The sequence below is a fragment of the Echiichthys vipera genome (assembly GCF_963691815.1).
Source record: "Echiichthys vipera genome assembly, chromosome: 10".
Lineage (NCBI taxonomy): Eukaryota > Metazoa > Chordata > Actinopteri > Perciformes > Trachinidae > Echiichthys > Echiichthys vipera.
The window spans coordinates 27,640,123-27,654,792 of NC_139835.1; the positions used below are offsets into that span (position 1 = coordinate 27,640,123).

A 14,670-nucleotide genomic window follows, 5' to 3' on the forward strand; every position below is an offset into this window, starting at 1 on the left:
CTTTTCTACTGTAAATTGGTGAGATTAAGGAAAGTTTCCTCACTTCCTGTTTTTAACGAATGCTGTTCGTGTGTGAGGGTCGGGGATTTGTGAACGATGTGAAGCACTTTGTCAAATCTATGAAAAGTTCATCACAAATAAAGTGATCGATTAGTTTTCTTCTCTGCGATCAGTGAGTTAAGCTCAAGACAGATTTTGTCCTGTGCAGGTTGAATTTTACAAGAAAACTCAAAACGTAAAGGTAGAAAATAAATTAGACGTCTCTCTGTCCCGGTAATGTAGCAACATTATTTACCCTGATAGTTTAATGGCACCGCCTTATCTCACCTCTCTTCTTCACGTCGTCCGTCACGGTGTGAGTGACATGACGTTTAACAGTGCACTCAGAAAAAGGTCAGTTTTCTTATTCACCTGGAAGCGGATCAGACGAAAGAAAGAAAGAAAGAAAGACAGAGTGCTCCATCTGAGAGGAGTGTAATGGGAACAGCATGTGAAAGTACAGTAAAAGTGTACAGGAACAAACTCTGGGCCAACTAATGTTCCCAGAATTTAGGGGAGATGGACACAAACACAGCCAGGCAGCAGCTGAGCCAAACACATTCTCGCTCTGCTGGAAATATGCGAGATGCACACACACATAAAGTATGTTCTGGTGGTAAGATATACTGTACGCACGTCAAGGCGATACAGTCATACTTGGCGCAGGATTCGTGCGGCTGTGGGTGCACATTTTACATAGATTGATGGATAAAAGCTGGTGTGTGTGTGTGCGCTGAAGTCTTTCTGGGAAACGAGGCACCGGTGCGTAGAAAGACACACATGCTGAGTCCTCTCTCTCTCTTCTGTCTTTGTTTCTGTTTCAGCCACAGGTCGGTCCCCTCCTCCACCTGTTTCTCAGGACCTCGATGTCCTCCTATATGCGGCGCTCCTCCTCTGCTTTGCTCTGCGCGGCGGGGGGGGTGGCTCTGGATGTTTGCACAGCTTGCTCGATTCCTGAGAAGCTTTCGCCACTTTTCACGAGCCGCTCAACTTATCACACTTTCTTTTTTTGAATGTTCATTTGTTTCCTTCCAGGCCAAAGTCCAGGCAGTCCGCACATGGAGAGGAGGTCTCTCGTGGGCCTAATGGACCCTCAGGCTGTAACGGATGGTCCTTAGATTGGAGTAAATCCTTTCCATGAGGGGATCTTAAGTGTTTTCATGCAATGTAACACGTCCGTGAGGTGTTAAAGCCAAGACATCGTAGATTTTGTTTCTTAATCTTTCAACGAGGGTTCAAGGGCGCTGCAAACTTCTCATTCTTCATCATGTTTGTTTTACTTTTGGTCTGAGGCTGTTCCAATAAAGGCTAATCTTATATTACTGATATTTTTAACTATAACACGTTCTGTAAAATCATTTATATTTCCCGTTGCATAATATTGTCATTCTGCGTGAAAGTATATCTCAAAAACAACAGTTCACAAATAATAAAGACCCACAGTGTGTAAAGGCCTGTACTGTACATGCAAGCAGCTGCAGCAGATATTTTCTTTTGTAAAACCTCAACATTTAAAAATCCTTTAAGGTTATGTCAGTAAACTGCAGCCTCACCTCACACTAGTTTACTTTGTCCCCTTATGTTTTATTTGTCATGTCCTGTGGGAAGAGAACTTTACATATCTTTACACACAGACAGTGAATCTAGAGTTTCAGTTTGTCGGGATTCAAAGCTCTTCTTTTTGGCGATGTATTGGACTTATATGGATTTGTACTTATATAGGATCGAACCGCCGATCTATCGAATGGAGGATGACCCACTTTATCACCTAGCCAAAGCCGCCCACAACTTATTGTAATAAGTGCCACTTGTAGCATAAAATTGGGGCTTGAAATTATTATTTTTTGAACACTAGATAAGAATCTCCCCGAGCCAAAAACCCTTTTCTTAAAATAAATTGAATGACAGTCAGCATGTGTGGAGAAGCACGGTGATAAAGTTAACATTTGGCGTCTTGGCTGTGATCTCCCTGCAGCTGACACGCTCTCACAGGTGGATGCTGGTGTGGTGCAGGGGTGGAGGTGCGATCAAAGCTAAACAGGCAGCAGCTACGATGAAGCGGCGGCAGCATTTGCAGAGCAGAAGGAGAGCTGGGCATTTTGACAGCTGTCGGTACAGATCTCCACACTGTAAAGGTGTTTTGAATATGTGTTTCAGATGTTGGGGCATTTCATGCTTGACTGTAGCTGTGAAACTTGACCTGAATGTCTGAAATATCTCCCAGAATCACTGCATCCATCACATCTTCTACAGCACCTCCTTGGTCATTCTGTCGATATCCAAAATGCCCCCACACGGAAAATTTAAGGCACTTAAAAACAATGTCTATTCCCTCGAACCTTTACATATGTTTTTTTCTAAACGTTCCAGGTGAGTGGCATAACAACTTCACCAACGTATTGTCATCAACAGGTTTTGTAGGATATCGTATGAAAAGTTTTGGCGAACGGGAGTCGACTGCAAGACGGCGACGGTGGCTTTTGGTGTCGGTTACGTTTAGGCACCAAAACTACTGTTAAATGACAGATTTTAGCCTACAAAAGGTGACGGTTAGGGTAAGACATGAAAAGGACTTGGTTAGGATTCGATAAAAGTCCTGGCTTCGCTGAGTACGTCCAGGATGTGAACAGCAAAGGGACACGAACCTCGCTCGCTTGGGTGAAAGTCCTGCGTTTTGGGATGCATCCATCACCCCAACCTTCACTCTTATACTACGTCTCCTGCTTTGAATACGTAGAATACACACAAAATAATTACTGTATTTTCCGCACTATAAGTTGCACCTAAAAACCTTTCTCAATTTCTCAAAAGCCGACAGTGCTCCTTATAATCCGGTGCTCCTTATATATGGACCAATATTGAGCCACAACAGGTCTCCAACTACGGTGAGCAGCCGCCGACTCTATTTTCCCCGTAGAAGAAGTAACGCGCGGTGCATGTTGAGATATACGACTGCGTGAAGCGTGCCGTTTCATTTCCATGTGTGTGTTTGTGTAAAGAGCCCAAAATGGCTCCTGTTAAGAGACACGCTTACGACGCAGAGTTTCAACTCAAGGCCATTAGTCACGCAGTAGAACACGGGAATAGAGCAGCAGCCAGAGAGTTTAACATGAACCAATCAATGGTGCCGAAGTGGAGGAAGCAACAACACGACCTCCCCTGACTGTTTTGTTGACGTTCCCTTTAGAGCAGCTCCATCTAATGGATGCAGAACGTAACCCCAGCCTCGACTGTAGCGTCTGTTCTATGCGCCTTATAATGTGCTGCGCCTTATAGTGCGGAAAATACGGTAAGTGGAAAACGCACAAATTCTTATATGTTACCTTTCGTTGTTATATGTGCGAAAATTGCATGAGAACAACCTGCTCTCAAACACAAAACATACCAGCACACACTAAAAAATAACGTGACTTGCCAGATTTGTTTTCACAGCTTCTACAATTCTTACCGTTATGAAACTGTGACGTTATGTAACCGCAGTTATGGCATTTCTGGACGTCCCTAGTGGGGATACATAAATGTGCAGGAGCAGCGTTGGTTGGGACAAAGGGACGCCTGGTGTTACAGCGGTTCATTTTCTTCCAGGAGAACCGAACATAAGTTGTCAGATCTGTCAACATGCTTTCCCCCCCGTCTGCACTGAAATTCTATTTACTGACTCACATAAACAAATAAAACACACATAATCAGCAAAATCACCGTCCCAGAAAACAGATGCTATCAGTGTCACAGCTCATTACTCTTGGATCGTTCGCATGGATGCTGATGAGGTTTCTGGGGGATCTGCGTTACTGTACATCAGCTTTTAATCAAGCCAAGTGCTAATTAATCCGCCCTGACCCCGAGTGTCCCGCACAGTTTCACTAAAAACAGGAAGGAACAGAGAGGATATGAATTATTCAATATTCATTAGAGCACAAATTAATTTCATTTAAGTGGTGTCAACAAACTCTGAGGTGAAGGAGCAGCAAAACAGTCTGCTGAAGGACAAATCCACAAGAGTACACCAGCTTCCCGGTTGAGTCCTGGTTCTGGTAATGACTCATAATGCTAACTTTACCCCACGCAGTCTAACAGCAGTGTGCGTTGTGAAACAGAAAAATAACCCCCCCCCTCTGTAAATATTGCTGCTGCACAAACAGACAGCTAAGTCACACTGTGTCTCTTCCTCTCTTACACTCACTGTTTTGAGTGTGTTCACACTGACGAAGTACGGCAACATGCAGTGCACGACGAGGACCTGGGTGGTGAACTCATAGCGGTCAAAAAGGTCAAATGTGAAATGCTGAGCACGCCTCGCCCTCAATGTTCCCGCCGAGCAGAAGCTACTGGACCACCGACGTGTTTTCAAATTAGTGGAAATGGCAAACGAGGAAGATGCAGCGGTTTGAACTGAAACAGAAAACATTGAACTATACAACTGTGAGTTACACGTGTTTATATCGCGAAGTATCATTAAACTGCTGTCAGATAATGAGAAAAGACCAAGACCAAGAATAAGACCAAGAACAAGAAGAAGATCAAGACCAAGACCAAAAACATGACCAAGGCCAAGAACAAGCAGAAGAAGAAGACCAAGAACAAGACCAAGACCAAGACCAAGACCAAGAACAAGAACGAGAGGAAGATCAAGACCAAGAGCAAAACCAAGGCCAAGACCAGAACCAAGAAGAAGATCAAGAATAAGACAGAGAAGAAGAAGACCAATAAAGAGACCACAAGACCAAGAACACGAAGAAAAACATGAACAAGACCAAGAACATGAACAAGACCAAGACCAAGACAAAGAACACGAACAAGACCAAGAACATGAACAAGACCAAGACCAAGAACAAGAAGAAAATCAAGAATAAGACCAAGACCAAGACCAAGAACAAGAACAAGAGCAAGACCAAGATCAAGACCAAGACCAAGAACAAGAACAAGGCCAAGACCAAGAAGAAGCTCAAGAACAAGACCAAGAAGACCAAGAACAAGATCAAGAACAAGACCAAGAACAAGATCAAGAACAAGACCAAGAACGAGAAGAAGACCAAGACCAAGAACATGACCAAGACCAAGACCAAGACAAAGAACACGAACAAGACCAAGAACATGAACAAGACCAAGACCAGAACCAAGAAGAAGATCAAGAAGAAGAGGGAAGAAGAAGAAGAAGACCAATAAAGAGCGAGGAGAAGACAAAGACCAAGAACGAGAACAAAAACATGAACAAGAACAAGAACAAGACCAGAACCAAGAAGAAGAACAAGACCAATAACAAGACCAAGATCAAAAAACAAGACCAAGACCAAGACCAAGACCATTAACAAGACTAATACCAACACCAAGACCAAGACCAAGAACAAGAAAAAAATGAGGAAGGTGTTCTCATAAGTGCAAGTGCCCACAGTGCTGCACAACCTTTCTCTGTTGAACCGACACAAGCTGCAGAGCTGATCTCAATAAAGTCAAATCCAAACACAAACTCCAGATCCCCTCAGGAGCCGCGATGGCACTTTAGGTCCGGCCGCGTACGTACACTTAGGAAATGTCTGCCCTCATCTGCTCAGACGGACCTTTTGTACCAATATTTAATGTTAATATTTATTTTTACATTATTATAACAGTCGACCTGACCTCGCAGGAACACAGAAAATAACCACAACCTCTCAACACCACATGTCTTTGTGGCGGTGGAGCTGTAAACATCCTGCTCACGTACCTGACAGTCTCAAATACGCATTAATGTTCTCTACAAGGACTTTAAATTAAAAAAACTTTCTTAACCTTTCTTTACACAAAAACCAACTAATACTAAAAATACATGATTTTTTTTCATGAAGTTTTTGTTCTTAAATCTTTATAAATAAATATTCCATAGACTGCTATTTTATTTAATTTTATTTCATATTATTTAATTTTGTTTTCATTTTATGTTATTTATTTTATTATCTTTTTATTTAGAATTTTTATTTATTTATTATTATTTTTTTACCACAATCTGTTTGTCCCTTTGTGTTCACAATATGTCACTAAATACACCATACAGTATTGCATTACCTATTACCTATTACCTAAAACACAATAAACCAAGTTTAAAAAACGTGTCACTTCATGCAGAAACAAGATTAAATGTGCCAAATAATAAAAGTAACGTTTTCACACCACATTTTTCCCTTACTTTTTCCATTACGCATTCACCGTCCTTTGGCCAAATACATAAAAACACATGTTATTATTATTTGAGTGGACGATTCCTTTAAATGGAAACACATCAGCAGAAGCTTCGTGACAACATTTCAGAATCAGATCAGAGACACTTTAATAATCCCAGGGGGACTTATTTGTGTTACAAAACTCACTCAAACAAATATTACACAGACTAAACATATATTAGAACCAACTCAATGACTTTATAACCAGTTTAAAAATCAGTTACAGCCGAGAATAAAACATTAAAGAAGCGATAAACAATAGAAACTAGAGATTCAGCTGCTGTTAGAGACCAGTGGCAGGTGTGTGTGACCTGCTCTCTGCTCTGTGTTAACTGCCCATTGTCTCTCTCTGCCCTGCATACTTGTATCAGTATTTTTCCAGAAATCATGCATTGTTTGACCCGACCAAACACTGCTGGAGGGGTCTGTGTGCGTGAGAGTGTGTGTGTGTGTGCATGTACAGGGGGAGGGGAGGGGACGGGGTTTGTGTGGTTTGGTTGAGGCCCTGAAACTCCCTCATGGAGGCCAGTTGTCACTTCACTCTGTGTTTCCGCCCCTGAAACTCAGGAAACGAGACGCTGAACTGCGACTGAGAACAAGGTGACGACTCATTAAAGAGAAAAGGACAAATGTGAATGTGTTAAACACGCAGACTGCTGTGTGATGTTTGTTTGGTCTCTCTCGTTCAGCAGAAGATGTAAAGAAACTGTAAATTGTTAAAAAACAATAAAAAATATAAAGATTGGGTATGGCTGATGAGTGTTTGGCAGTTTTCATGCTCCTATTCCTGGGGAGAATATTATTCAAAAGCAAAATGACTCCTTAACTACACTGTGAACGCTGGTAGGTGATCAGGAAAGGTATGAAGTGAACGCTGTGTTGTCCAGATTCAAAACTCAACCTGCCAACGAGGATGAAAATAACCTGCACGTCACAAATGTTGTCCTGGATGTGAGAAATTGAACTGACAACCAGGAAAAAAATCAAACTACAGGACAGAAATTACACCAAAATAAAACTATTGAAAGTAATTTAGGAGTGATTCTCCTTATCAGAGCACAAGAAACACAAGAAATAAACAACTTAAAGGGTTATTCTTGTGTAAAATCATCCCAGGGGCCTTTTTACGCAAATTGGGTAATCAAATAAGACATTGAGATCATTTTATATGTGAAAGAACTATTAACGTAAATTTTCCGTAAAGACACTAACAGCCTGCTGTGGCTAACACGGATAAGCTCGGGGCGGCGAGTTGGACGCATTCAAAGGTCTTTTCTAACCACTAATGCTGCTGAAAATAACAGCAAACCTCTGCAGCAGCATGAGAAGAGTCCCTACACAGAAAACAAAGCACCAACAACGTAGTTAGTGAACACGGAGTTCATTAAAAGAGTGTTTTAAAGACTTACCTACTGGCCCCTATACCAGCTCCTCTCATAGTAAAGTCCATTCATCGAATCAATCACAAAGGAAGGAGCCCATTGGGGATTTATTCCAGCGAAACACGTAAACGTTGTGGTTCATGGCAGTTTGGTGGAATGTCCCACACAGCTTTCCCTGCAGCACAGAAACATTACGCAGATCTCAGGGGTCAGGGGTCAGATCTCAGGGGTCAGGGGTCAGATCTCAGGGGTCGGGAGGCGCGTGTTGCCGGAAGACACAAGGTAAAGCCGACTCGCCTGCAACTTGAAGTGAAGGAAGACGGAACGGTTCGTGTGTTTGTATCTTTCCCTTCTGCGAAACAAAAACGAAAGTTTACAACCCAGAAACTTTTCATAGGCGGCTGCGGCACGATGACCGTGCTCTGATAAACCAGTGGCTTATTGTTCTGAATCTGGACATTAAGACGCTGATCGAGACGCTTAAGCAGAGGGATTTAACTGTTCTGCAATATTGGGTAATCCACCTGAATGGACTTTACTATGAGAGGAGCTGGTACAGGGGCCAGTAGGTAAGTCTTTAAAACACTCTTTAATAAACTCTGGGTTCACTAACTACGCTGTTGGTGCTTTGTTTTCTGTTCAGGGACTCTTCTCATGCTGCTGCAGAGGTTTGCTGTTATTTTGAGCAGCATTAGTGGTTAAAAAAGACGTTTAAATGCGTTCAACTCGCTGCCCCCGAGCTTATCCGTGTTAGCTGCGACAGGCTGTTAGCAACTCTCCGGAAAATCTACGATGATTTTACACCAGAATTTGACTTCAAGTGAGTAAATATCCACAGCCGACAACACAAACATCATACAAAGTCCAATATAATTTACACTAGAATAATGGTTTAAGTCGCACTATGATAAAAGTTAACCTCACAGGTGCGGGCGAAATCATTGCACTACAATGAGAGTAAACGTAGAAGTATAAATAAATGTAAAAGCTCAGTTTTGGATTCACTTATTGCACCATAATAAGAATATGAAATATGAAGGAATGTGAACTTTTCAGAGAAGCAAACATTTCCCCCGGCGTGATGCATGAAATTTATGGCACCAATAAAACTGTAATTGTTTGAAAGACCCCATGATTCCAACAGACCGGCCGCCAATCTGTGATAGTAAAAACACTGAATGTGTTTGTGAGACGGCAAGAGAACGTGATTTAACGAGCGGGGTGGAAAGTGTTCTCAGATCCCCGTGAAATCAACAGTTTACTTAACGCAGGGATGTCAAAGTCAAACACATCAGAGGGCCAAAAAAACTAATTAGCTACAAGCCGAGGGCCGGACTGGTTCAATGTTTATTAAAACATATTAAAATGATGCATAGAACCTATTGAACCAAGACCTAACACAGGCAAACAGACAAAAACAAACGTGTCCTATACATTAAATGAATAAAGCAATATTTTCTTATGACTTAAGTTATTTCAAGGAAAACATTTTCAACAGGCAAACAGCAAAAAAGAAATTAAAACATGTTCCTTAATATCCAGATAAAGACACACAGCTTTTCCTGTTACCTCCGTGAACATGTGCTCCGCCTCCCACCGAGCTTGAAACACCCTGTTCTCATCGTCCACCTTCCCTTCAGCCATTATTGTGTGTGTGTGTGTGTGTGTGTGTGTGTGTGTGTGTGTGTGTGTGTGCGTGTGTGTGTGTGTGTGTGTGTGTGTGTGTGTGTGTGCGTGTGGGGGGGTGTTGAAAGTTGACATCTACCCTGAATGCTGATGAATAATGACCCACTTGCAGCGCTGCAGTGAGTTCACGGGCTACCGTTGCATTGTGGGTAATGCAGTTTTGGTGCGTGAAAAACACCAGCAGGTGGCTGTGGCGTGCGGGCCGGTTCTAATACTTATCCAATATCATCCCGGGGGGCCAAGATAACTCAAAGTCAAGGCCAAGGTCAAAGTCAAGGCCTTGACTTTGACACCTATGACTTAAGGGGTCAGTTGATCCAGATCAGGTCCAGATTCTGGTATTTATTTAAGCGATACGCCAACGAGAACGGCTGAGACCAGAGAGTTCACCTTTCCCCGTTTTCCACAGTGGCGTAAAACTGACGCAGAGCCGGGTTTGGCTGAATTTGGTGGTTGTTTTTAAATCAATAGCCATATCTCTCTGTGTACACCAGGTCTGAAAACAGCAAAGTGATAACGTAACTGGTTTAACAGCTTCTTACTCTTTCATTTCTCTCTCAGTCATGTCAGCATTTCTTTCTCTTTATATTCTTACGCTCTCTTGCGTCTATGTATGTGTCATTTGCACCGTATTGATATGTTTTTATATTCAGGGCTCCGCGGGAGAAGAGAAGAGAAGAAGTTATCCATCTTGCCTAAATAAAGGCTAAATGATAAAATGCTTATTGTATTTGGACTCTTCCCACGTTGCATCGCAATAATTTCCCTCGGGATAAATCAAGTTTTATCTCATCTCAGCCGTCCAGATTATAGTTTTGGTGAAAACGATCCAAGTTTTGACTTTTTTGTTCTTCCATGAAATGTTTTTCCAATTAACTCGGCTGACAGTGTGTTCTGTGAGTTATCCAGAGTAAATGAAACAACGCTGTCAGCGCCGCAAACAAAAAAAAATACCTTCTTTCCCTTTTGTTTTTTGTGTGAAGGCAGAAATATCAAGAGACGGGTATTTCAAGATCTGTGGCAATTAAAACCCAAGCTATCCGCATGACTATAAGGCTGAATAAGTGAGAAACGGGGTTTTGGGGGGGACAGAAGAAGAGACAGCGGGAACGACAGAAGACGTGACGTACGGAGACTGATAAGGAATAAGGGGGAACCCATAAGGGACAGGAAGAAGGAAGTGCTGGAGCCAAACCATCTGTTGCTCTTGTGATTTCACAGCATGCAAACTCTCAGTAAGACTATGGATTCCACGAACATGAACGAGAGATTTATAGTTCCTGCTGAATCGCATATAAATTTCATTGTTTTTATTATCAAATCAAAGTGTCAAAAGCAGTTTCTTCCCCGGTTAAACTCGGTCAATAGCGTCAAGAAAAGCCCTGTGCAACTACCCTGCAACCCCCGAGCCTCCATGTTACCAGCAAATTAGATAGTTCATAGTTTAAATGCTCACTGTTCTTTAACATGGTAATGTCATCAGCATAAATACGAGCACCGCCGTAAACACAGCGTAACTGTCGTATCCACCAGTGTATCCTCATCAACAGGTTTGTGTGGTACCGTACTAAAAGGTCCACAATTAACGGTCGCCAAGCGCCAAAAACAAGCAGTTTTTTTCAGTTGGTGAGTAAATCTTAGAGGAAGTTGGTGAGTAAATCTTAGAGGTATTCAAATCAATTCGATTCAATGTTATTTACAGTGCCAAATCATAACAAAAGTTGTCTCAGGACACTTTACAGAGTAGGTAAAGACCACACTCTATGACTTATTTATGATTTACACAGACCCAACAATTCCCCCGTAGAGTACGGTGGCATTGAAGACCTTCACTATAACAGACAGGAACGTCAGACAGACCCAGCTCTGTGGAGGACGCACATCTGTCTGCACCGGAGAGAGGAAGAGAAGGAGAGAGAGAGAGAGAAAAGACGGACAGATGGACAGAGAGAGACACACTTCCACTAACTATAATAATATCTATAGTAATGTGAATATGACTCATATGTTATGGCAGTTAATACAGCAGAATAGTAGAAACAAGCACAGCTAAGGTGGTAGAATGACAATGACAGTAATTATGGTGGCAAACATGATCAATGAATATGCGCAACATGGCAGGTAAATGTACCAAAAAGGTCATGCAATTGAAAGCAGCTTCTCTAACGTGAGCTGGCAGCTGAGTGGCTGATGCCCCGTACTGTTAACAGTGGCGTGCCCCGAGGTGGCTGCCGTTCGTGCATCAGTGTATATTTGTGTCAGTCAGCCCAGAATTCGTGGCCAATTAAAAATAAATATGACCTCATGATTGTGTGTCAATCACGTTTACGCAGCGACTCTGAAACTTTCATCCACCATTAAAGTTTCTTTTTGTGCGCTTTTCGGATTCGCCAAAGCAAACATCATCATCCAAACCATTTACTCAGATTAAAGCCTATTTCAGCAGGTCAGGTGGTGTTATTCAGGTGGATGATGATGATGATGAGGAGGAGGGGGGTGAAAGAGGATGAAGATGAGGAGCTCAGCCCCTTCAGGCCGCTGCGGTGCCAAACGCGAGACGTGGGCAGAAAGCTTCGTAGGTCCCGGAGAGAAGGAGCAATGTGAGACAAAGCAACAGCCTTTTGTCTCGTAGTGGAAATTTTTACAAAAAATCCTAAAAATAAATGCAAAAGGTTTCTGTCTGTCGCAATTTTTCCAGATGATGGATTAAAAAAACAAAAAATACTGATTTAAAGTGCAAATACCTTCAGGTTTATGCATCTAAAGGACTTTGCTAGCATCAGAAGTGTTTCCGTATGTAAATGTCATTAAACATACCTTTATCTCTGTACATAGTATTCAGATGTTCATCTACATGTTTGAGGAGTCAAACTCCGTGTTTGCGTATACACCTACATACATGACCCCGACCTTTGATCTTGCACCAAACAAAGAGCGCTGAGGGGAATCAGGATCGAGCTCGCGGTCTGATTGTGTGTGTGGCCTCGGGGGCCAAAGGTCCCTTTCACTTCAACTTAGTTGTGACAAAGAAAAAAGCTGCACGTCGTGACTCTGAAGGGCAGTTTCATAATATTAAAAAAACACTGAAACAGCAGCTTTAGCCGACAGACAGAAGCACTGAAGGACCAGGTGCTGCTTTGCAAGTTATAACTGAAACTGCTGCACGGGAAAAAGAGTGTTTTCAGGTGACTGGTCCGCCTACAGTGCTGTTAAAGGTCCCATACTGTAAACAGTGAGATTTCCTTGTCTTATTAAAATGTATTTTAAAGCAGGTGGTGTTGTATAAATACTATAGAAGCATTAAAACGCTCAATCCACAGAGAAATGCACACAGCCCGTATTCAGAAACTGTGTCTGTTAACGAGCCGGCAGGACTTCTGCACTGTTGTGATGTCACAACTTTACTATATATATATATATATATATATATATATATATATATAGCTATATATATATATATAGCTATATATATATATGTATGTAGAAAGTGCCGCTACACTGGCGTTACAGTCATTCCCCGACTGCAATGATGCACAGCCATGGATGTATGAAGAGAACAGGATACAGCGTTCAAGGCAGAGACCCGTTCATGCCTTTGAAAGTTGGTCAGAAGCCAAAAAGTTGAACTTTCAGTTATACGATCGGCACTGCTTCCACGTTACGCGGCCCGTAGAGCTTCCACGTTACGCGGCCCGTAGAGCTTCCACGTTACGCGGCCCGTAGAGCTTCCACGTTACGCGGCCCGTAGAGCTTCCACGTTAAGCGGCCCGTAGAGCTTCCGCATTAAACGGCCGGTAGAGCTTCCACGTTACGCGGCCCGTAGAGCTTCCACGTTAAGCGGCCCGTAGAGCTTCCACATTAAACGGCCGGTAGAGCTTCCACGTTACGCGCCTGTAGAGCTTCCACGTTACGCGCCTGTAGAGCTTCCACGTTAAGCGGCCCGTAGAGCGGCGAACTAGAGACCAAATTCTGATATTAACGCAAGTCATTTTTGTGGGTTGTGACACTACAAAAATGTATCCATGGATTTACAGACATCAATGGGAAAAGGTCTTTTGGGGCCAGAGGGCATCATGTGACGGACCCGATACCATCGTTTCGCCACTGTGACAAATTAGCTTCAAAGCCGGCGCATTTTTTTGATAAGCAGGGGAAACACTGACCAATCAGAGCACAGCTGGCTTTTTCAGGAGGGGGTCTTAAAGAGACAGGTGCTAAAACAGAGCGTTTCAAACAGAGAGATGTTTTTTTTATCCACCTGTCGATTTCAATGGTTTTTCAATTTATTGAAATGTCCAATATTGTACTAACCGGACTCCCCCAGATGGATTGATTGTCTCAGCAGATCCATCTGGGAACTCTGGTTTGGAGATCTTTTGGGAAGGGGTGAAAATACTGGTTGCTGATTGGATAAACCATCTGTCTATCACCAACACATGGGCCAAATCAACCAATCAGATCAACGAAGCGTATGACTTACTAACAGCGTCGAGGCAAAGCTCAGAAAGGAAACACCATGTGTGTAAAGGATATTTGCCGTTTGTTTGACGTGAATTTACAGATAAAAGGCACAATTTCAGGAGCCCGGTCCGTATTCAACAAGGAAAAAAGCGCTAGCGAGCGGTTTGCTCGATAGCTGCGCTCATCTCATCCGTGTAGCTGCCATGTTTTTTACACTAAACAGTCGCTTCTTGTTGCGTCATACTTTAATCCGCCTCAGAGACAACGCTGATTGGTTCGGTTACTTGGGCAAACTTCTCCAAATTTTCTCCACCGCACGTTACCAAACGGATCTGAGAGTAAAATACAGTGGAGCTCAAAGATCAGGATGATCTCACGACCAGAGATTGAATACAGATATATCCAGACAGAGGTAAAAGAAGAAAAATGCTCCGGTAGAAACCAAGGATACAACCTGAAAATCAATATAATACGGGAACTTTTAACCTGAACCTGAAGCATGTTTGGTGGATCGACATCAGTCAACTATTTATATATAACAACAAAGGAGCTACGTACTACATTTCACAGTAAAGAGGGAACTCTCTAAAGGCTGAAGGATAAGAACTCATGTCTGATTTTTCATTCATTATTCAAATGAAACCACAAAACCACAGGGGAGAGGACGATGAGGAGCTATAAAGTGAGGCTTGGATGAAACAAATGAAAAGGTTAATGTGGTCTGTAAAGAAGCACCAGCATGTGGACGGAAGCGAATGGAAAAAGAGGTTGGTGAGGGCGCTTTGCTGTGTCTCCTACAGTAAGTCCACACTGTGAGTCATTCCCAGCAGATAAGTCAATACGTTGTATGAGTGGTGACTCAGGGCTGGAGGGCGGTGGGGGGGTGGATGGAGGGGGGGGGGGGG

The 14,670-nt window shown here is 42.7% G+C and overlaps 1 protein-coding gene across 1 annotated transcript in view; it reads left to right on the top strand.

Moving 5' to 3' along the window:
• Positions 1–1,207, top strand: part of gdap2 (ganglioside induced differentiation associated protein 2) — an 82,882-nt gene extending 81,675 nt beyond the window's left edge. Inside the window, exon 14 of the mRNA XM_083922163.1 lies at positions 1,075–1,207. Coding sequence (XP_083778289.1) covers positions 1,075–1,125 — 51 coding nt within the window. The 3' untranslated portion in view covers positions 1,126–1,207. The remainder of the gene's footprint in view (positions 1–1,074) is intronic.
• The last annotated feature ends 13,463 nt before the right edge of the window (positions 1,208–14,670 follow it).